The 24,402-nt window shown below is 46.9% G+C and overlaps 1 protein-coding gene across 5 annotated transcripts in view; it reads right to left on the minus strand.

Moving 5' to 3' along the window:
• Nucleotides 1-24,402, minus strand: part of NRP2 (neuropilin 2) — a 111,759-nt gene that overhangs the window by 61,344 nt on the left and 26,013 nt on the right. For all 5 annotated transcript variants that reach the window (XM_072961403.1, XM_072961402.1, XM_072961405.1 and 2 more), the window contains 5 exons: nucleotides 16,447-16,628; nucleotides 10,426-10,656; nucleotides 8,960-9,115; nucleotides 7,134-7,303; nucleotides 5,101-5,256 (listed from right to left, as the gene is read on the minus strand). In XM_072961403.1, the coding sequence (XP_072817504.1) occupies nucleotides 5,101-5,256; nucleotides 7,134-7,303; nucleotides 8,960-9,115; nucleotides 10,426-10,656; nucleotides 16,447-16,628 (895 nt within the window). The remainder of the gene's footprint in view (nucleotides 1-5,100; nucleotides 5,257-7,133; nucleotides 7,304-8,959; nucleotides 9,116-10,425; nucleotides 10,657-16,446; nucleotides 16,629-24,402) is intronic.

Consider the following 24,402-nt stretch of genomic DNA (forward strand, 5'->3'; position numbering starts at 1 on the left):
GGACTTGGATTTGGAAAGGCCATTGGCCCTCTTCTGAACACACATAAACTTGGCTAGAGGATGCAATCATATTCATGACTTCTGAAGTCGCGTACCATTATGAGCTGACGATTTGAGTCACTGTCTTAATCTTATATATGATGAACAAAATTACTACAATAAAAAGGAAAAGGGAAAGCCGTCATCCACCAGGAAGTTGTTTTTTTTTTAAGTACTTTTGGAAAACTCAAAAATTTTCATCAGACGAATAATTGCATTTCTAACTGAAGAATGAGGGGGTACTGTTTATCTGAGGCAGCTCAAGGACAGGCCCCATCAGATGCAGGGAGAGGTCTGGATGACTTATCAGGTCCCTTCCAGACCTACGATTTTAAAGAGGCAGATAAATATCCCATGGGGCCTTGTTACTTTTTAAATTGATAACTTGCTTCTGCTCAAGAAGAGCTCTGCAGGTCTAATACATTAATTATATCTGCAGAGAGCCTTCCATCTACAGAGCCCAAGGAGCTCTGCCAACAGTAGCTACAGTACCATTCCATTTGGGCAGACAGAGACACTGAGGCACAGAGTTATGAAAAGAAATTTCCAAGGTCACACAGCACATCATTCAAGAAGATCTGAAAAAAGGACCTGCATGGGTCTGTTAGCCAACTGATTTGGGGGCTGGGGTGCTTTGATGAGGTCACTCTCTCTCCTCCCTAAGTCTCTGGTAGTTTCGCAGAAGGTTTTAAATTCTCCAACAGCTCTCATACTGATTTGTTTTAATTTGGAAAATAAATATAGGGCAGGGGGTTTTTGCAGTGGGGTGTTTATTTGCTCAGAAGGGATGTGGCCAAATCAAATGCAAAGCAAGTTCATTCAACTCTACACCCTCGGGATTTGATGATGGAGCCCAAACTCCAAAGTGATGAGCTCAGCACTCAGAGCCATGCTGCCTGAGCACTACCTGCCTTCCAATCTCCACGAAACAGAGACTCTCCAGGAATACACACCCTTCTCGTCCCCTGGCCTGGACTGAGCATTGAGGAAGCCAGTTTCCCTCTGGATGCAAGTGACAAACCAGGCCTGGATCAGACCATGGGAACACCTGCCGGGGTCAAAGCCTTTCACAGGGACTCCTCGCTTCTCCGTGTCCCTGGGGCACATCACTTCTCCGGAGAGCTTCAATTCCACAGTCTGAAACACTGTTAAATTCTGAAGCAAATAACCCAGTGCCTGAGGGCTCTCCAAGCCCCTTGGAAGTCATCATTACTTTAATACGATGAGCTTAGCGCATTTCTGCCACTCATTATGGGGTAATTCTGAAAACTCCTGGACCTAAACCTTACTTCATTCTTGTCCTCACTCTCCCATCCTCCATCCAGCCATCAGGATATATGCAACACCCCGATAGACTCTTTCCTTTAGCACAAATTTCTTCCAAATACATCAGAACAGCCCAGCAACACTGTGACTGAAAGCAAGGTAACCAGAGCAGTGTCAACAAGAAAGATGCCCACGTTTACCAAATAAGGGAGAACTGAAGACAAGGGCTTTTGCTGAGACGTATGAGGGCATGGCCTCTGCCCTCCTGCCCTGACACCAGCCTCCATCTCAGTCCCTCCAGTGCAGACTCGTCACCAAACCAGCATCTCCGTGGTGAGCAGGATCGTGGCCAAGGTCTTGTGTTCTCCAGCTTTTTCCACCTTTCTCCACACCCCTCCCTTGGTCTGTGTGTATATAATTGTGCCTATAATTATAGACACATACGTGAACCTTCTACAATTGTGTTTACAATGTTGTGTCTCTGTTTGGGGTGTTATTAATTCAGCTGGTGAAACCAAAAGCAGTAGTTTTATGCTTGTGGTTTCCGAAGAAATATATGTGAAGCAATTTGTATAATCTCAGGAGCACATGGACTGGATATGGGCTCTAACAGGCGGATGAGCTCTCTGCCTTGTGGTTATGCCATAAATATGCATAAGGAGGGCCCGCCCCACAGGAAAATCACAGGAAAATCACAGGTTCCTTTTTCTCATGGCATGTGGAATTGGATAAAGATTTGGGGATGTGCTGTACATGTGGCCCGCATAATTGGGCTGCGCTTTGCCAGGAGGATGCTTGCAAATCCCCCAGCGACAGAGTAATGCCTTTCTCACTGGCACCCTCACTATTACCTGTTGGATGGAAAGAGAGCCTCAGAGGCTGCTCACGGGCTGTGGAAGGCTGGAAAAGCGTTCCTGAGTCCTCCTTGCTTCCTGGCCATGAGGCGGTCTTCCCCTACAGGCTCAGGTCTTGCCTCAGCCCAGCCTAGGTCCAAACTGTAAATAGTGTTTTGCAAGGGAATAGCACAGCCATCGCCCGCCACCCTGAGTGCTCATTAAGCTTGTTTTTCTCCGACTTCCCCAACTCCCTGGTCTTTGGTATCCTGCCCTGGTGTTGACAGTGACCAGGGAATTGAACTCGAGTTCCCACATGTCTGTCCCACATGTCATCCCCTCCTCATGCCCCATGCACTGGTTTGCATTGGCAAACCCTCCCCCTGCCCCCTTCCCCTGGAGCAGAGAGCGCTGCGCCCTCCCCCTCCGCTGTGCTTTGCTCACAGGTCGAGCTGTCTGAATTTTGCTTTCAAGCCCACCATTTAGCACCAGTTCGCTTGGCGCGGTGCCCACCCTCCAGTGGCTACAAAGAGAAACTCAGTGGTAGTGCCCGGCACAGATGAAGCCTCTCCCCCCACAGCCCCCAAGTCCCCTCCTCACCCCACCTCCCCTTCATGGCATCAAATCAGACTGCAGCAGACTTGACAAATCTATTTGGCACGGTTCACTCAACTATTTCAACCCGAACAGCCAGAGAGCTGCGCTGACGCACCATGAGTGGTGCGGAATCTGCACATTAAATACAGACATCTGGGAACTGATCTGCTAATGAAAGAGCAGCAGAGATCACCCTTGGAGGTGAGGGCTGGGCAGGTCTCCTCCCTCGCCCACCACACCCGCGGGGCGTCAAGGGAGCATGGGGGTGGCAGTGCTTAATTGGCAGACTTTCCATTCCCCTGCTTCCTTCTAGGTACCAAGAGGATGCATTTCTAATGGGGATAGAAAGGGCTTTTCCTCTGCCCCAGTGCCTTTTATGTGGGCAGGACTGATTCACTAAAAAAGCCAAACAAACAACAACAGCAACAAAATGAAACCACCCGTTGGCTCCTAGGGAAAGAAATTAACCAAGAGAGGGAAGAGGAGGCAAAGGAGAAAGTGAGAAAGACAGGGGATGATGTGTCTGATATGCAAAAGTTGAGAAGAATGATTCCAAAGGAACCCAGAAAACTAGATTCAATTCTCAGGAATATCTTCCCTGCACCACAAATACCAGGGATAAAGCCAGGGAGGACAGCATTCTATCAAAATGTGCAGTGCTAAGGTATTTCCAAAAGCAGATTTCCTACAAATGGTGTTTTAAATAGCATCCCGGTCCATCTGCATGCTTTTAAAATCAGCTTATGCTACAGTATCCCTCTGGCCAGCGCTGCTTAGTCATTGAGCCTGGACGGGGAGGCGATCAGATGAACCTCTTCCTCCTCCCCGAGAACCCACCCCAACCCAGCTGCTGGCCCTCGTCTGCCTGGCTGAGCTTGTGGGTCCTGCTAGTTTCTTACTGAGAAGGGCTGGTGGGGAGAGAGGGTGTGCAAAGGAGTGGGCTGGGATGAGGACTCAGCCCACAGTGCTCCCAGCATTCAATGCCAACTCAGGCTTGCCATGTCCATGGGATATCTGGTAACCCTTCCTAAAACAAAAGAGTCACTGAGAAATCAGACCTGACTTCACATGTCAAGGTGGGGAAGTCTTTCAATTGCTAAGTATCTCACTTCCTTAGTCTGTGACATGGAGAACTATGTGTGTAAGGGTGTGTGTGTTTGTCAGAGAGAGAGAGAGACCTGGTAATATCTAGAAGCCGTGAGCTCAGATGAATAGTGCCATGTTACTACGGCGATCTTAATTTTAAAAAATGCACTCCTTTAAAATCTCACATTTCCTGAGTGAAACAGTACCAACATTACAGGTTAAGATTTCCTGGGTCCAAGGTTTCCAGTTTCACCAGCAGGAGCAAGCTGCCCTGAGGCAGTGACAGGAGCCAAGGAGACTCTGTTTGGAAAAGACCTTTGGCATCTCCAGGTTTGGCCACCTGTGTCCCATCTGGATAATCCACAACCTGACAGAGCAGGGGGCTGCTGGGACTGAGCAGACCCTTTCCCTCTGTCCCCAGTTTCATTCAGGGAAGGATGAGCACTCTCCTTCCAGACCCGAGAGCCAGCCTACAATGAACAGAATTCTCCCCCCACCCAGGGAGGACCACAGGATGTTTCTAATAAGCCTGCCGTACGCTGAGTGTACCTTCCAACCAGTGCATACATCACCAGCGCCAGCTGCAGGCCAGTTCACCGCCAGAATGCCACGTGTCTTAAGAGAGCTGAGTGTCAGACATTCATCCATATGTACAACAAAAGCCCCACGTCACCCACACGGACACACCTCTGGGAGCCGCAGACGCTGACGGGCCCCAGCCGAGAGAATTCAATGCCTTGCTGCTAAGCATGATGGCCAGTTCAGATCCCCTCCCCAACAAACCAAATTTCTCCTCATTATTTATTGGTCTCTTTCTTCTTTGAGACATTGTGACTCCCTCTCAGGATTTGTGCCCTTTTATTTCCAGATCTCGGTAACTCCTGAACTGCAGTTTCATGTGGTTTTGTGATTGTTAACTCAGCATGTGGAAGGGACTCAGGCCATAAATGCTCAATGAATCCTGTATGGGGAGACGGGGACTGGGAACACATTTTCTCCTTCATTTGCAGTCAGAGAGCACTCTTCGAGCTCTCTTTCTCTCTCTGCTGTGCAAGATGCAACAGCAGTCAGGCTGTCAGAGGAACAGTATTTTCCAATCATTTCAGCATAAGAAAGAATATTTTCCGGGCCAGCGTCTCCAGTACCTCCATCAATTATTTGAGCCTCACCGGAAACGAACAAGGCCTCCTCTTCCACGTGGGGTGGATTAGCAGCTCCTCTTGCCCCACCCCTCCCGCCTCGTCCCAGCTGCCTTTGCGAGGATGGGCAATGGGTTTACCTTGTGGTTTTTGCCGTGCCGGTACACCATCCAGTCTTCACCATTCGTGCTGACTTCCAGCTTGTAGGATTTGACATAGTAGCCATTCTGAGTTTCCCTGGAAATTGCTCCCTGCGTTGCAATAGCCGTCAGCATGGTTAGAAAGCGTAGGTCCACCTGAGAAAGAGAGGTGGAGAAGTAAGGGGGCCATGACTCCCAACACAGGGCAGCATCTTGCTTTTTCTGCAAAGGACACGATTATAAATAATCCTTAGTTCACAACCTCTGTCTGTGATTCACTCACAGGTATTGGTGATCAGGAATCAGTCTGCAGCCACTGGACAGTTAAACTCAACTTATTTTAACACCTACGAGGTTGGACACCTATGAAATTATAACTTGCTTTTTTTCTCTCTCTTTTCTTAAAATCTGAACAGACAGGATTGAGTTTACCGTAAAGAAGTCATTGACCATCTAGAACTACGACCCCTCTTACTAAACCACAGCCTGCCTTGGACAGTAAAAGCGATGCTGTTTTAAGAGAACAATGGCTAAATCCAATCCACTCCACTCCACTCCGATCCAGCCCAATTCAATCCAATTCACTTACGATGCCCGAGCCGTAGAAGCCTCATCCCACGGCTGTTTCCCCTCCCCTCAGTCTCGCTCTCCATTGTGTATTTAGTTGCTCAGGTCACTGAGAGGTCAAAGTGCATGCAGAGTCTGCCCAAGCAATTAGGCTTATGCACCAAGTCCTGACCTTTTGCCCGATGAGGAGGATATGGCCAACATTTTGAGGCACCTCCCCTCCCACAACACCAAACCCATTTGGAAATTGCTGGGTGTCATGCCTTTGCTGGCTACAGTGTTTCTTAATGGCAATCTCTGTGTGATCAAAATTTAGCCAGCACTGGTAAAATTTGATTCAGAAAGCATTTATTGCTTACTTAATATGTGCTCAGTGCTACTAAGCATTGGAAGAGGTACGAACTGCTGTCTACGTGTACGATAAACAGGTGGAGAGCAATGAGAAGAAGTATATGATTAAGGACCAAAAGTGAGGACTACAATCAATGGAATGCTGATTACAAAGGAGAACTTTCTGGGAGCTTTGCAAGATGAGAAGGACTTCTGGAGAGGCAGAGGAGAGACGGTGACAGATGGCCTTAGAGTTGTGCTGTCAGGACCTCTGTGGGCTCCATGGAAGATTCTAAGAGGTCTTTCTCCCTCTCCTGTTGTCTGCCCTGCAACGTCCTTCTCTGAGCAGGGGTCACCACGTCGCATCAGAGCTAGGACAGGCTTGTCAGCGGGTCACCAGGCTGTCTGCCGTGTGTCATAACAGCAGTCATTGCTTTAGCACGGGACTAGCAGCTTGCTCTTCCCTGGGGATGAGAGCTGGACCGTGTGTAGTGCAAGGGAGGATCATTTAACATGAGCTGCAAGTCTTATTCAGAAGCAAAGCAAACAATAGTCTGAAAAGATGCTGCAGGGCATCAGGACTACTAGAATTTCATTCCTGGGTGTGCCATTTTCCCACGTGTTTCCCTGATAGCTACAGGCGAAACCTTCCCGGCAGGGCTCCCTCCAAACAGCAAAGATCAGAAGAAGCAGCCGTGCTCAGCTAGCAACTCAACCAGCCTGCCCTTAGGAAAACGCCCCCTGAGTCTCTGATGCCTCCCCCTTCCAAGAATGAGCAAGCTCTGGGACTGTTTATCGAAGTTCCTCGGATACCTACGGTGATAGGGCAAACAGCTTCCCGGCCAAACAGCTGCTCCGAGGCCTGGTAATCTTCCCAAGGGCAGGGCCAGTGTCCCGCTTCCTCGTCATGTTATCCCAGCACTTCACACAGCGCCTGGCACAGTCTCTTTGTGCCTGGAGCATGGATTTCTTTGGATGGATGGATGGATGGATGGATGGATGAAAGGAGTCCTCAAGTATATTGTAATTATTTCCTTTGTGTCCTTTGTCCACCCTAGTGGAGGAGCTTCCCCCCACCCCGCCCACCAATACACACACACACACTCTGCACATCCTCTGGTATCTGAGTTAAGTACCTGGAGATACTCCTTGCTGGAATCCAAGTTGGGTGTCCAGCCATTGTCATCACCGTGGAGCCGGCTTTGCTGAGGCGTCCACCTCCCATCAGAGTAGGTAGATGAGGCACTGATCTGTTCATCAGCAATCCGGCCAGACTCCATTCCCAGGGGGACATTGCACTGAAAGCCTAAGGGATGGAGACAGTCAAGGCAGAGTTAGGTCTCTCAACCTCAACCCCCTGGGACCCCCAAAATGCTGTTCCCTTCTAGGGGTGAGTCCTTGCAGGCACTCCTTCATCTCAAAGACCTAATTATACACTCGAAGTTTAAAAACAACTGCGCCAAGTCACAGAGCTTGACAATCCCTCCGGGTCTGAAAGAAACTAACTTTGACCTAAAAGAAATCAGGCTGTGGCTAACTAAGAATCATCATACAAATTAAAAAGACAATCAAAAGCACAAGAACTGTTAGTGCTGCAGGCTACGAACGCTCGCAGATGCCAGATGCACCACTACTGAAATCCAGGTAAACGGGTGATAGACTCGTGGCAATGTGGGTGGCGGACATGCGGCAGGAAGCCTGCTTTATTAATAAATACCCAGGAGGCACTTTTGATGCTTTCGTTCTTTCATTCGGCTGTCTCGTGGGTTCTGGCACAGAAGACAGACATCACAAAGCCATAAATGCCTGTCTTTGGGAGACCTCTCTGTGAGCACACGCCTGTCCCTCTATAGTCCCCCACACACCTGTCTGGGCAAATGGACCCGAAGTCACCTTCTCTGGCCTTGCGCTGTCAGCTTAATTGCTGTCCTTGCCATGGATCCCACAGACGCTGGTCAGTGTTTGTGTGTGCGTGTGTCAGAGAAGGAAAACCAATCTTTCTCAGTTATCAAACCTATGCTGTAACCCTGTGACCGTGCTGGCCATTTGCAGAACGCAGTGCAGCTTGCAATACTGTTTTCTTCTCCCTCAATCTTTATGAGTTCTTTGGAAACAAAACAAAACAAAACAAAAGCAAAACCCAGAGCAAAACACATCAGCTTTCCAGGAGGGCAGGCTGCTGCGTCTGTAGGTATGCATGCGGCAAGCGTCTGCGACCATGGCAGGATCTCCCCAGCTCTAATCATCCTTAAAGCGTTCCTTCAGTCCTTCAAGTTATCACTTGGGTTTCTCAGTGACAATGGCAGCACATTTGGAGCACATGTCCAAAAGGAGCTGGTTTAAAGATGTAGCTCCAGGCAGGAGACTGATGGTCTAGATGTCAAGTTTCACGACCACTAGGGTCAGGGTTACACTTTCTATGCTTTGCATGGTGCCTGGCACACAGTCAAGCTCAAAAAAACTGTTTATTGAAAGTATGAAATGAAAGTCCAAGCAGTGTACCAAGCTAGTCGGAGAAACTCTAATCAGAGCCAGAGATGTTTAATGTCCAGAAAAAAAAGGTATACAGAAAGAGATTTAAAATTGCTCAGTTTTTTGACAGTGGGCCACTGAGGCTTGGAAAGGAAGGAAAATGGCCCTAGACTCAAAAAATGTTAGCACAGGAGGGGGCTTTATATGGATATAACTAACCCCCTTTTCTTTCTAAGGCTTGAGATGGTCCTGTGACATTCTGGAATAACTAATTTTTGGAACACAAATGAGCACCCAGATTAACATTTGTTCTGTTTTCATTAATCTCTGCCTTGCAAGAGGATACAGCTCCCATCCCCTGAACTCAGATGCCACTGCATCTGAGAACTCTGTAGAATTCCCATCTCCTTCTCTTGTAGTGGTCAGCCTCTCCTATCCCTCGCAGCTCTGATGGAAGGACAAGACAGAGTTTCACAACTGGCCGACTCACTCTCTGGCGGCTCCTGGTGGACCAGGTAGTAACGTGCAGAGAAGCCATCCTTGGCCACCGCCATGTCCGTGTGAAAGGTCAGCGAGAGGATCCCGGTTGCGGAACGGAGTTCAGAAGGTGTTTTGGTCCCACAGTACTTGCCAATCAGGGGGCCAACTGGACATGCAGGACAAAGAGAGGTCACAGAAACGGAAATGACAAACTCCATTTGCAATACATTCTCCCTTCCCACAACTGCAAGTTGTTCAGTCGAGCATCCCTCTGTATGCTGTGGCATAAAAGAACAACCAGAGATATGTTTTAAGAACAATGTCTAATGTTTTCCTGCACATTAACAAAGTGCTTTCACTGACCTGGCTGCATTCTGTTCTCACAGCCCTGGGTGACGGGCTGGAAAGGTATCATTATAACGCCTGCTCTACAGAAGAAGAAATTGAGGTTTGGAGAGGTCACATGACTTCCTGGTTCATACGGCTAGGAAATAGCAGAGCCGGGACTCCAACCCAAGTTTCCGGACTAAACCTTATGCTTTTCTCAGGAAATGAAATAGCTTAGCCATCAAGTCTCCCTTACAGTGCAAAATACTTAGAACAACTATAAATGTGAAAGATTGGTTTCCTCGCCAATACTGACTACCCAAGACCTATATCGGCCAAGGTTCCTCTTGGCCCTGGTGGGGGGAGGTGCGCCTTTTTAACATCTCTGATTATATATATGAAGTGATAGTAAAATTATATTATTTTTTACTTATTTATTTATTTTGGCTTTTTAAAAACTGAAGTATAGCCAGTTTACAATGTTGTGTCACTTTCTGGTGTACAGCATGTTTCAGTGCTTATTCATTTTTTAATTTTTAAATTGTTTTTGCGGGGGTAATTAGGGTTATTTATTTATTTTGATGGAGGTGCTGGGGATTGAACCCAGGACCTCGTGCATGCTAAGCACACTCTCTACCACTGAGCTATACCCTCCCCCCTTGATAATAAAATTATAGTAACAATAATGATAGCAGCTTATTTATACAGATAAGACATGGAGAGGTTAAGTCACTGGCCCAAGGTTGCAGAGCTGCTAATATTAGAGCCAGAATTCAAACCTAGTCAATCCGGCTCTAGAGTCCCCTCTGGGCATAGGGGGTGGTCACTGAGTCACTTTCCAAGGCAATTCTGATGCCTTTGAGCAGAAAAGAACATTGCCTATAAGTTTTCTCATGCTCATCCAGGTATCTCCTCAGTCTCCTCCTACCCTTCTCCAAGGAAATATCTCCAAGAGAGGAAACTGCCTTCCTGCCATCTCTCTGAAAACATCCTTGGTGAAGGATAAGAAGAGAAAGTCATCAAGGGTCACAGATAACCCCTGAGGAGTTTTAAAGTCTTTGTTCTCTTTTTTTATTGCTCCTAAAGCAATTAACAGGCAAAGGCGAAAATACGGAGAAGTGCCTGGCGAGGGACGGCGCCATCACTCACCGTGCGGGATGCCATCCCAGATGTCCAGCCAATCGTATTTGCAGTCTCCCTCTCCCACCTGCAAAGGGTCGTGCTCCAGGTCAAAGGTCAGGAACTGCAGGATGATCTCCATCTTGGGTTTGGCCAGGATGGTGAAGGTGCAGTCCAGGTTGTGTGGGTACTTCTCGGGAAACCCCGGGGACTCGATGGTCCCGTTGGGGCCTGTGAAGTTCTTTGAACAATCTTCCGAGCCTGTATATAAAAGAGAGCCTGTATATAAGACAGAGGAAGAAGATGCCCTTCTCCGCTGCCTCTGTCGCATGGGTTATTTAAATGTTTGGGCCCAAATCTCTCTACTCACGAAGTTTTTGTTTCCACTGGAGTGGCCCTTGAAGCAACATACTTTTCACATCCACATTTCAAGCCCTTAAGCCAGATCATCTTTAGGAGAGAAATTAGGGGAGGCCAGTGGGCTTGCTCTACATATTAGAGTAAGAGCAGCAATTGAGGGTTTGGGAGGGGGGCGGTGTAGAAAGAAGCATGTGTGAGATACAGAGAGAGGGAGAGGGAGAGAGAGACTGATTCTCTTGAATAGAGGAACAGAGTCCTCTTTCTCAATTACTCAGCTGCTTGCTCCAGAAATGTAAGTTATTTCAATCCTTAAGGAAGGCTTGCTGATTGCCAGCAGGGAAAACAATGTTACCCCTTATTTATTGCTGACCTCAACACTAGCCCCTATTGTACCAGAGCCAACTCAGTGCCCCCGTCTCCCTCCAAGATCCAAGGTGCCTCAGGGGAGGGGCAAAGGCGAGCTCGGGTCTCATTCATGTCATGACTATATTAAAACGAGCGGCTCTGTAGTGGCCAGACAATTAACAATTGAGGTTTGTAGCTGGTGGATCTCAGCAGGGTTTGGGGATGTTAAAGGCCGCTCCGGCAGCAAGTTTGGAAAAAATGTGGCAGTGCATTGACATTTGGAAGGCTTCTGGTTCCTTTGCGGGGGGGCGGAGGTGGCGGGTGGCCTTGTTTCTCTCCTCAGCTCTTGTGTCCGCTTTCTTGGGGCTCACGGAGGCACCTTATTAAATGCTGCACACATTCGCCTCCTGGTGCAGGGTTGGACCACAGAGGGAACTAGTAAAAGGATTATAGCCACCACATCTCCTAATGCCTCTAGGTGGAATCACACTGAAAGGACCCCCATGTGCTGTAACCCAGCCACCACTTGCCAGGGAGGGCCCTGGGACAGTCCTGCAGCCCAGACCGCGGACCCAGGAAGCTCCACAGAGTTAGAAGTTTCTCGAGTTAACACGATGAACGTAAAAGCTGCACAATTATAACTGATTTCACGATATGGTCTGATTTTAAAATTTGGAAAGGGAGCAGGATTTATAATAGGCCCTCTAAGCATGAAGCAGAAAACACAGAAATACTAGATAAACCATGTGTTTACTGGCAGGAAGTGTCCTCTGGGGATCCCACTGAAATATAACTATGTGATGTCAATACACTGATCTTCGCCCGCAGCGATGTCTTTATCCGAGGCTCCTGCAGCCGCCCCCCTGTGCGTCTCTTTATTGATGACGGCTTTCTGGAAAGCAGCAAAGGTCTGACTTGGAAAAGGTGCCATGCAAATAAGCAGGGGAGGAGGATTGCAACTTTCTTTAGCATCAGATGGGAAGTGCCAATATCCCTGCCCACCAGGCAGGCCATCACCTCTGCCACCACCCTTCGACCCAGCACTGTGCCTTGGCAAGGTGGGAACCTGGGACACCTGGGGTGAGAGCTAATCTTTTCAGAATTCTTTGGAGGCTCTCTAATGCTGAATCCCAGAGGCGCTGCACTGCATCATGGGGGCAGGGCGGTCCAGGGGCAGCCAGGCCCGGAGGAGGAGTGGAGACGACCCTCCCCCCAGTTTGTTTACCACGAAGCCACCAGTTTTGTTTACCGTCAGGACCCCAGCTCCTGAGGGCCTCCTCAGTGATCCAGGATGAGGCCCTTTAGCAAAGCCAAGCCAGCTGGCAAGTCTTCAGGGGGCCGGGAGGAATTTTGAAAAGGTTAGTGTTTATAGCTGCTGGGCCACTTCGCCAGAGGAAATTAACTCTATTCACAAGTTGCTTCCAGAGCTAGAGGAGGCATCCGACATCCCCTCCTAGAGTTGGCTCTATTGTCATTCTCTCCCAAGGCGAGGGGAATCCCCACCCCCTCGGAGCAGGGAATTTATAGTGGAATCTTTCTTTAGTCCCTCTCATCCATGGTGGGACAGGTGCTTCCACAATGGACACTTTGAAAGCCCAAGAGAGGCCTGGAAAATGTGAAATTCTGAAGTACCCACATTTCCCAAGGTTCTGTGGTTCTGGAATTGACTGGAGAGAATTTTTCAATTGGACGTCCTTAAAGGTAAAAAGGGGAAAAAATTGTGTAACTATTTCTGATAAATGGCTAAACATGGGTGTGTCTTGTGGCTTATTTTGAATCAGATAGAAAAACAGTTTGATCCTTTTTATGCAGAAAAATCAAGCCCGTCCATTACAATCACACATCCGTCTCTAATTGTACCATCTCATTCTTTGGACAGTGTCGCAAAGCAGGCAGCTGAATATCAAATGTGGAGAAGAGATCTCAGAAAAGGGTGGCCATCCTTGGGACAAAAGCAGAGTCTTGCAGATATCTACCTAATCCAAGATGCTTTTCTGCAATGTGTTAAAAGGATTAAAGGTTAAAAAAAATAGCTCAGTCAACAAATACTCGAGTTCGTGCAACACTAAGATTGTCCATAGAAGCTGGGGGATTTCAGCCGCAGTGAATGATTTCATACCAAAGGACTGTGGTATGAAAAATGCCCACTCTGTGGTTTTCCACTGTAAATTTTACACCAACTCCACAAGCGGAAGAAGAATCTGCATGCATAAGGCTATTGAAAACATAGTAGATTTATCCCGAATTGAGCTGGGTCTGACCACAAAAGGTGAACCCAGTCCTTCAATATGGGAAGTGAGAGTAGGGGGCCCTGCAGAGTTTCTCCATCTGTAAATGACCCCAGAGATTTGTTTCCAAAATGTCACTGGGCACCAGGAAAGAAAACTTGATCTGGAAACTTGGTCTAAAGACAATCAGAAAACAAACACACATACCAAATCCCCACATTTTTCAGTGATTCAGTTTCCAATGTTACTTTAAAAATTATTTTTAAATTCCTTTCTCTGTTCTGCTCATGATTTGGTGATTTGAGATTACCTAAGTCAGCGAGTTGTTTGGTTTGCCCTTTAAATGTGGACAGTCTGGTCATACATAAAGTCTTTCATAAACCACTTCACTCGGCAGACGTGAACCTCCCTCTCCAGCCACTTGCCCCCATCTGTACCAAATTGTGGGTTTATTTCTGATGGTATAATCATGCAGCAGAGCCCTGCCTGGGCGATGTGCTGTCGAAGGCTTCCAGAGCCCTCTGTACAGCTGCAGATCTGCATTTACAGTTCCCCCTTCTTTCTCTTTATGAATCTGACTAGAAAACATAGCTGTTTGTTTGCATTTCTTCAGCATGTTCATGTGTCTCTTTTAATGTTCTGTGGATGACGTAACTTTGTGTATTTTTCTCTTAGGACTCCACCAGTAGAGATGCGGGTGTAGGACATGGCGTCAGGAAGAAGGCTCATTTTCCTAAACGCCTTTGTTTTGAATTCTGCTGGCATGTGTCTGTGCTTTACTGAGGGGTGACTTTCATGTGAGAGTTGCTCTTTCTAAGGGGCATAAAGGCAGGTGTGAATGGCGGCTCCGAGGCCACTAGGCTCTCCCTTTCTTACGTTCCCCAGAAGAAGGGCTGTTGCTGACAGAGCTGTGCTTATCTCCCACTGCAGGAATCTCTTTCTTCCTTGTAGGTAATCCCAGTCCTTAACGTAGACTGCCCCACTTCTCCATGCCCACGCCACCTTCCCTGGCTGGCTCGGTTGTTCCTAGGCAGTCCACAGACTTGCTGCCTTATTCAAAATCCTCCATCAGCTTCTCCTCAAAACAGCAATGCTGAGTGATGATATCCTCTTCTGTGTTTTATCTTTTAATATCGACTCTTCAAATCTGCCTGATGGATAGAGTTAACAACCACTTTTTTGACATCGACTTCTGGAAAATGTGGCATCATCCTCTGTGAAATACTAAATTGGGAAGCATGAAACAGAGATGAGCTTGAATGGTCCTGTTCACCCCTGTTCTGACTTCCAGTGGTCAGCTCAGCGGAAGACCTTGATTGGAGCAATTCTCCCCTCGTGGTCAGCAGAGTGGAGCCGAGTGGCGGCTTCAGCACTGGGGACCTTGCTGTCTAGCAGACTTCCCAGATACCCCACTGGCCAAGCCACTTGATTGCTTCCTGAGTTTCATAACCATAGCATGTTCATCATGTTTCACACTTACGTGTTCTGCCTCATCTTAGAGTTTTCCTTTCAAATGACGTATCTACTTACACATATTCATCCAACAGCATCTGTTGTGCATCCGTTTTGTGCTGCGGGTTTGCACACCTATCTCCCCCACCAGAAAAGGGCAAGCACCCCACCTTATTCCCTTCTCTCTTCTCCCCAATGCGCCCCACCGGAGGATGGTACGATGAGTGGTCCATCAGTGCTGGGGGCTGTAACGAGTCTGAATCTTGCGCAGGACTCGAGGGAGGGTAGATCAGGCCATTCAAGAGCCTCACACTTGCCCTGAGCCACTGGACACACAGATTGTCAGTCCCTGTGACCTTTTGTCATCAGGAGCATGACCCATGGCAGGTGGACATTCCTGGGACTCGTGCCCTGGGATGGTCCTGGCTCCTGCTCTGGTCCCAACCTTTCATTGGATTCTGCGATCTGGTTCTCAGGCAGACAAACTGGGCAAATATTTAGACAGAGTGAATATAAAAAGCGCTTTCAGCAGCAACCACTTCCTTTCAAGAATTGTTTGGCGAAAAAGAAAATATATATGAATAGTTCCCCTCACGCTGAACTCAAGAGGCGCCGGACTTGGGCCTCTTGATGACAAGGCTGACAGCCTCCCCTTTCAGCAGACTCCGCCCAGGAGTTGTAAAACTTAGGCTGCTGGAGAGGGAGACACACTCGCAGACTGTAGATGGGGCAAGAGCCCCTGAGGTGGGGGGACGGGCGGCGGGTGAGGGGAGAACTGGAGGATAAGCTTCACTTGGCCTCAAGATCATGAGCTCACATATCAGAGGGAAGGGCAGACTGCTTGGAGTGGTTTAGTGGAGATGCTGAAGCAGCGTCTTGTGAATGAAAGTTGTCTTTACCCAGTTATGGATATTCAGCACTGGCCCATATTCTCAAGGTCTAAAGTAGTCTAAGGCGGACCTACTGGAAAGCAAGCAGCCAACTCAAAAGAAATGTAACATTCTCTGCCTCTTTTCCTGCTCTCTTTTCCAGGGTGTCAATTTCATCGGCATTTAGGAAGGGGATTCAATGGGTAGTCATGGCACAGAGGATCAGCAAGGGGAATTTCCAGGAGCCGTATTTGAATATAAAAGCTACTGCATAAACCCACTGGTGGTGGTGGGATGGGGGTGAGGGTCATAGTAAGATTTTTAGAGACTCCAACACTGAACAGATTATGTCCTTCTGCCCCATGTAATTCCAAAGGCTATATTAAACCATGAAGTAATTAGGAGGAAGCACAACCAAGTTTTGTTTTTACCATGAAGATTACTGTAATTTTTTTAAATACACACAAAAGTCAAATTCTTTCCAAAGGGTTTTTCTATTTAATAGGTGCCCCTACTCTTTTGCTGCCACAAACACTCAAGCATTAACCTGGCAACTTGCCCTCTTATGTTGGCTGGTAACCTAAACTGGGTTCATCTCAGGCTGTCTCCAATTTCACTTGAACCCCTCTTTCCTTCCTCAACTTGCTTATCGGGTTGGATAAAACTAGAACCCTTACCACCTGTGTCCACCCACTGGGCTCCATCTGTGGGCACATAACTATTACACAGGTCCCTCATACAATGCCCCATGGCCAGACACAGAGTCCCAACTTCTCTCCCCCCATGACCACACTGACCTGTCTTGAATATCTCATAGCGCAGGGAGAAGCCTGCCCCCTGCCGGGCGTAGTCGGAGGTGAACTTGATGTAGAGGACAGAGCCAGAGGAGATAATGGTGGGTGGGGCGATGTTCCCACAGTGCTTTCCCAGAAGGTCTGCGGATTCGCTGTCTCCATCCCGAATCTCAATGAAGTCATACCTAGGTGGGGATGGCACAAAGGAGCACGTATGAGAAAAGGTCGCTTTCAGGAGATGAAAAGGACTAGTGTCTCCCTCCAGCTCAGGTGCTCTCCACTCACTTCTAGACATTCAGGTGTTCCAGATGGATAAACAAAGGGCACTTACATGTGCTTTTGGAGACTGGCAAACATAGATATAGGAAGTTGCATTGCTTTATGAAAACCACAGAGAATGAGCACCCCAGTGGATGGCTAGATTTTAAGGCCTTATCTCTTGCACGCGTAAGAGCAGTAGCGTCATTCTATCAAATGTCTCAAAACAAACATTTTCTTTTCTTTGTTCAGTGGCACATGTTTATTTCCATTATGAGCTCTCTGAATCTTAGTCTTTTTTTCTTAGCTCTGTGTCTCTGCAAGTCACTTAACCCCTTTGAGCATCAGTTTCTTCATCTGTAAGATGAAGATAAAAATAGCCACTGATGGAGGTTGGGATGGAGATGGAATGAAAAAACATAGAGCACATGCTAGGCACGGAGTCAGGCACACGGGGGATGTTTCAGAGACACTTATTTTCCTGATCCCCCCCCATGTCTCAGGTTTCTCCTGGGTCATCCTCTTTTCTCTTCCCTTTAACTGTTAGTGACAAAGCTTCCCCAACTGTGAGCCACCTCCTTCCTGGATATGACTCTGCAAAGTTCACATCAGCAGTGACTAGTCAACAACACATTTTTAAAAGGAATCAGCACCATATTAGATAAGGCAATAAAAACCTTTCTCCAAAAGCAGGGGGTGACTCCCTGGGGACCCCGCATCTATAAGCACATAACTGTTAGCCTCAGCAAGAGGCAGAGCAGGCTGCCTTCCCCGGGCTGAGGCCGGAGCTCCTTTCAGACTGCGTCAAACTGGCCTGGGTTGGGGATGACTCCTCAAAGACAGCCTTGGCTAGGTTCACGGGACAACACACACACTATGCCATTTTATCTGTACGGATGCACATATTTGGCCTCTGACAATCTTCACTGTCCTCAGTCTGTGCTCCTTCTCTGGGCTCCCAGGGAATACTCCTGTCACAGCTGTTAAGGTGGAAAATTTCTTCCCCACCAGATCCCTCAAACTGCTGGCCCCTGTACCATTATTTACTGAGAACCATCCATCTCCCTCTCCCTCCGTTTGTTTACTTTGCATCAGCCTGTTAAAACAACCTGTACAAAATTGCTTCCTTTTGGGTAAAGAGAGGGACTAGAAAGGCTACCCTCCCTGGGATGCGCCTGCCACCTCCCGCCACACACACAGGGTCTGGGGCTGCTGGCGGGCTGCAGAAGGGGCTTTTGGAGCCCGAGTGGCTTGAGGCTCCGGGAGCCATATTTCAGATCACTCAACCACTTCCAAATAAATAGGTCTGCGAAGGAAGTCTAAGGAGTGAACCAGGATTCGTTCATTCTTAGGCCCCAGAGGGCTGGGCTCCTATAGGCCGAAGAATCACAGGAGGTGGTTAGAGTCTGGAGAAGACGAGATGGCCAGCATCTCCCTCCGGAGCTCTTGAGAGATGACCACATATTGAGAAAGGCCATGGGGGTGGGGGAATCTGTTGAGGTCTGTGATTTCAGTGTAGGAAATGGTGCTGACTTTGGAAACAGTCACTTCTAAAATAACAGTGAAGAGACACTGAGTTTGTTCCCTAAGGAAATTCCCCTAAACCTTCTGGAAAACCCCTTCCTGTTATTTCCACACTGAGGTAAGCCCTGCTGGATAGTCATTCTCAGCTGAGTAATGGTGATGCCTTACCCGTGTGCACAATGGTTGAGAAGCACCTGTATTCATGGAGCAGACGTTCCCCGGCTCACCAGGAGGACTGAACACATGGCCTGGTATCAGCATCCCCTACCCCTATCCCAGAAGCAGACAGAACTCAGCTCAGATTTATTAGCTGGGTGCCCTCAAGCAAGTTACTCAATCTTTCAGAAATTGGAAAAATAAGAGCAAAACAGGGCTAGTCAAACCTTTCTTCTAGGGTTTTTGTGAAATGTAGATGACCAACATAATCTATATAAAGTGTCCCAGCTCACAGCCTGGCAGTTAGCATGTGCTTCGCGAGCGTTCACTGTGGCCCGTATTCTCATGCCCATTTCAGAGGTGAAGAGGCTGCACATTAGAGCAGAAACGACCTTCGCTAAGAGATAGAGTGAGCGAGTAGAGGTTCAGTGTAAGAGAGAATGCACATCTGTTCAATTATTTTGGAAGGCATTTTGGCAAAAATGTCAGAAAAGTTATTATGTTAGGTACATATTAACCCTTTAATCCAGCAAAGGTACCTACCCTTTAATCCAGCAATTCCACTGCTAGGAATTTTTCCTAGGAAAGTAATCAGACAATTGTGCAAAATGTATATGGATCTGTGTGTGTGTGTGTGTGTGTGTATAGTGAAAAGATGCTTTGTTTATAAACAGCATCATGTCTAAATGTCCAACAATAGCGGTGGGTAAGTCAATTTGGGATATTTATAAAATGGAATACTCCACTGCTCTAGTAACTGGTGCTGTAACTCTAGTTTTCTTTTTGCCTTTAAGGAAAAATGTCCATGCTATATTATTAAGTTGAAAAAAGTAGATGTTTTAAAAAGCATGCTTTAAAATATATACATATTCCTTGCATATACATACAGAAAAAGTCTGAAAGACGATACACTAAAATATTAACAGTGGTGAGATATGTGGATGGTGGGCTAATTGGTAATTTTTACTTCCTTCTTTGTTCTCGCCCATTATCTGAATTGTTCACCATGAGTATGCATTTCTTTAAAGTATATAAAATGAAGATATTTCCCTTCAGAATTTTGTCAAAGTAGAAGAGCTGAGGAAAATAATCCAGCTCTCATAATTTTGCAGATGAAAAATACCATCATCATCATCATCATCATGACCACAATCACCAACCATCTCACAGAAGCACAGTGAGGACTAAATAAAGCACATCAGAGCACCTGGAACAGTGCCGGGGACATAGCCCACACTCAGTAAATGCTTAAAAAGCATTTTTTTAAAGACCACTAGATAGCTCCAGTCTTTGTGTTGCCAATTTCTACAGGAAGGACAAAGAGGGGCCCTGACATCCCACTGGCTTGTTCATCAGAAGTGGAGGGTTTTACCTGGTTGCCTAATCACCCATAGAGTAATTTAGGGGATTAACAGAATCAGCCACGAAGCAAGGCAACCCAGCGTATGTCAGAGCTATAAACTTTCTCCAATGTCCTCAAGGGGTATACCACCCAAATCCTTTTGAGTAATGTGGCCAGCTACAAATACATCCTTACACATCTACACACACAGCTAATGAAGGGAATGTACGTTTGAAAAAGGTTCATATCAATCAATCAATCATACATTTTCTCTCCGAGCTTGCTATTTAAAGGACCCCACTGGTGAATACTTTTGTGAAGCCAATAATCAGCCCTGACTTGAATTTCTTAGGAAAACTGGATTTTCCTAACAGGTTTGCTTGAAGAGAAAGCGACCCAGGGTGACAATTTGGTGGCTAAAATCCCCCTTCCCTTCAGGGTCTGGGTTCTCCCCATGGACAAGCCCCAGTTAACCACCAGGTCCTCCGGCTGGGCTTTTTGTATAAAGGGCACACGCCAAATGACATGCTGACTCCACAGAGAATGTCTCATTTACCTCCTGTGTGACTGACTCATTTGGGGAAACTTTTTTATTATTAGGAATTTGCTACAGCTGGAGTCAATCTCCTTAGAAATTTCCGTGTTGTCAGGTTCATTTGTGTAGAGCTAGCAGAGGCTTAGGAATAAATATGGCCTTGCATCTAGCATCCAATATCTAGCGTTTGTTTGGTAGAGCAGTCTGGGGTACAGCCTCAGAGCTCACCCCAGCGACAGTCAAGGAGGATAACTCGAAAAGCCATTCCTCTTACTCATTTTCCGGAAGGAAACATAAACCAGCTAACAGACGTATTAACTATTGTGTTTGCATTTCATTATTCCTAATCTCCCTCAAATGAAAAAATTCCTTTCAAAGCTTTAACACTACTTTTTCTTATTTTATTTATTTATTTTCCGAAGCTGAAGTCGCCATCTCTACCCCAGTTCTTTTTTTTTTTTTTCCTTTCTAAAATGGTGCCTTTTTACTTTTCTCCTGACAGACTCCAACATCTGCACGTGGAACATTTGTCTAGAGAACCCTTTCTGTACTTTCTCGCCTTCAAAGTCTTAATTTCTCTCCCCAAACCCTCGTTTAGGGGTGTGGGAATCTTGACGGTGGAATTAATTCTAAGAGTCGGCAGGAGAGGTATGAAAAACAAGTGTCATCTCTTCTCACCACTAGGCAAAACGTGAAAAGAGGCTTTCTACTTTCCATAACTGCATCCAAGCTTGACGCTGCCCAGCAAGGCCACCAGAGGCTGGTTAGCCAGACGAGCCTGCGCTGGAAGATTCACCACGTGGAGGCCCTTCTCCCAGGGCCGGTGACGTCTAACCCATTCCAGAGTCCACCTTTAGGGACGCCACTCAGAACTGCTCGTGAGGGGATTTCTGTCTCGTAGGGAGAGTACGTACTTGGCTGCTCTGAGGAAGAACGCTGTGCCCATTCTATGGGATTTGTCTAGAACATTCAAGCACACGTGCTGCCCAAGTCCTGAAGCCACAACCTTTGCCAACCCGGCAATGCCTCTTTTCACGCTCCTTGCATGATAAAATGTTTAAGCCATCACATTTTGTACGTGGCAAGCTCTTTCCAGCCCCTGGGCCTTTGCACTTGCTCTTCCCTCTGCCTGCAACACATTGTTAGCTTTTGCTATGGCTGGGACCTTCTTATGTTTGTAAGTGCAAATGTCACCTCCTCGAAGAAGCCTGCCCTGAGCCCCCTATTTCAGCTAGCATTCCCTTATTCTCTACCTCACCACCCTCTCATCGCCTGTGTAGCTATTACCACAGTCTGTAAAGGGCTTGTCAATAAGCCTGATTATTTGTTTAGGATCTGTGTCCTGCACTAGACAGTAGCCACCATAAGAACGAGAACCCCATCTTTTAACGGATGAGTTTATAACACCTGCATGGTGCCCAGCACACAAGACAGCTCACAAACTGTTGAGAAGATAAATGAATGAAGGCCCTGAGGTTGGTGTTATATATTGAGAAGAAGGAACTCTGCTTTGGGAGGGGTTTGATACGTTTGGTCCATTTTATTGTCTGCCTTTGTGCTGCAGCAAGCTCACTGAGCTATTCTGGTTGTATCTGGAAACCAAACTGTTGCCTCGTGACTCAAAAACACGAAATATACCATTTTGAGTGGAAGAAACATCTCACATCATGCTGACAGCATTTTCACTATTAGCGGCAAACAAATCAACTATAATTAAAATGCTGTCAAAGTGATTTGAGATTTTTCTCACACTTTCAAAGTTCCATATTTCATGAGTAGATTATCCAGGCCAGAGAATTTATCACCTCCTGGAGTGCCTTTCTTCCAGGAAGCTCAAAGACATCTACAAGCACTGTCTTATTAATCCTTACATTAAAACCTGCAGGGAAAACAGGAGGAGAAAACAACACTGTCATGTATGACTGCCCAACAAAGAAGCTGCCTGAGACCCCAGGAGGCTGTGAGGCAGGTCTGCACAATGCTGAAATCTCTGGACAGTTCAGGCCCAAAGCAAGGTGGCCTGGTCTGGGGCTCAGTAGGGACATTCAGCTTTTATGGAGAAATCAGCCTGCTGTCACTTCAGGTTTTTTAAGAAGTCAATTTCATTTCCTTGAATTTCTCCCTTTCATTGGTATCACGCGTTTAGTAAGAAGCCGGGACATCACTGGGAAAAGCTCTCATTTACTGAGCACTCACAGTGGGCTGGACCCTCGCTTCGTTTAGATACTACTTCATTTAACCCTCACTTGATACACACCAGACACTGATACGACTCCCGTCCACGTGCAGATGTAGAGACTGAGGCTCAGGGAGCCAGGTGACCTGCCCAAAGTCACAGGATGCAGAAAGCTCAGAGGCAGGATTTACTCCAGGGCCCACTGACCTCACATCTGTCCTTTGGCTGCATCGTTGAATGACTATTGGAGAGCAGCGGGAAGGTCAGATTGTCAGAATACGATCACACTAGAAGGTGCGAGGTGCAAAGAATCCACTCTGTCTCAGAGATGTCACAGAATCTTGCTCTTTTTATCATGCTGCTTTGTTTAAACAAAGCCTATAGGACTTGCCAAATTTAATAGACAAATCACCGACAGAAGCAGTGAGTAGATTTGGAATTCATGGTGTCGAGACTCACCCAGTAGAAATCTAGCTTGTAAGTGTTCAGATGGGATAACATGCTAATTTTTGTAAGTGGAGTATTTTTAAGAGCACATACATACCCACATGCGAACATATGGCCCATCGAGTGAGAAAACAGTATCCGGTGTATTTATACACTCTTAAAGTATCAGCTAGAGCACATATTTTAAGCCCATGGATTTCCAGTAGGGTCCACAGATAAGTTTCAGTAGTTTGGGGCTCCCCTATAATCCTGTGAGGAAATTTAGTGTGTTTGCATGTACACACATGTTCCTAGGGAAGGGGTCTGTGATCAAACAAAAAAAAAATTAATTATATCACTGTTACATAGAAACGTATCTGTCTATAAGGGTGTGTGTTCTCTGGGAAATGCAGTGCGTGGGTTTTATGGACAGATCCAGCTAGTATCCGGCACTTACTAGTGATACAATTTCAGACAAGGCATTTATCTTCTCTGAGTTTCTTCATCTCTAAAAGGTTAATAATAAGTCCCACCTTGTGGGATCGTTGCAAGGGATTATGAAGTTAGATACAAGCCCAGCACTGCACTGGGTGCCTTAGGAAGTGCCTGGGAGGCACCAGCTGTTTTATCATCACCTGTGTAATGGAAAGTCAAATTTAGAGACAGTCTCCACGCCCCGTAACCTCGGTGACAACGGAGGGTCGTTTCTAAAAATCCTTCTCCTGTCCAAACTCATCAGCAGCGCTTCCTCACTTGAATTTTTGAGAATTCATTTCAATCTCATGTTTCTGAGCCCAGGCTCTGGAACCAGCCAGCCAGGCTGGGTTCAAAACCACCCCGACCCTACTCCACATTTGCTGGCTCTGGAACAGCTAGGTACTCAGCCTCCTTGGATCTGGCGACTTAATGCTCATCAACAGCTCAGCAGAGGGCCTGGCGCGTAGTAAATGCTCAGTAAACAGAGGGTAGCTGTTACTGCTGCTGCTGTTATTATTTGTTGCCGTTGCTAGCTTCACATCATTATTATGTACTATCTAACTTATTGTTATTATTTATTATTTAACTCCAAGGACTCACACAGTGCCAAGACTGCATCTGTCTGTGTTTTGCATTGGTGGCGGATGCCTTTTTAGTAGCGGCTATTGGCACTTTCATTTTCTTCCTTTATTTCTTCCACCCCAGATCTCGGATATTTTGAGCCTACTTTCAATCCCCTCAACAGCCAGGGTCACCAGGGATCTTTAGAAGGGAGGAAATCTGACCACCCAGCAAAGGAAGTATGCGAAGAGAACAACCCAAAACAAACTGAAGGAATTATTCCAAAAAACCTTGAAGGCAAGAAAATGGAAATTACAAATAACATCTATTTATAATTGCTGGTTGTTTTTCCGCAGAAGCCCTGGGATGATGGAGAGCGCCCCGCTAGTCTCATTGTTCCTGGCGGAACAGGCTGCCAAGAACGCCTCGCAACGTGAGGAAGGCAGCCGCTGCAGACAGAGAGTCTGATGAGTCTCACTGTAGATGAACTTTCAGAAAATCAAG

This window comes from Vicugna pacos, chromosome 5, assembly GCF_048564905.1.
Source record: "Vicugna pacos chromosome 5, VicPac4, whole genome shotgun sequence".
Lineage (NCBI taxonomy): Eukaryota > Metazoa > Chordata > Mammalia > Artiodactyla > Camelidae > Vicugna > Vicugna pacos.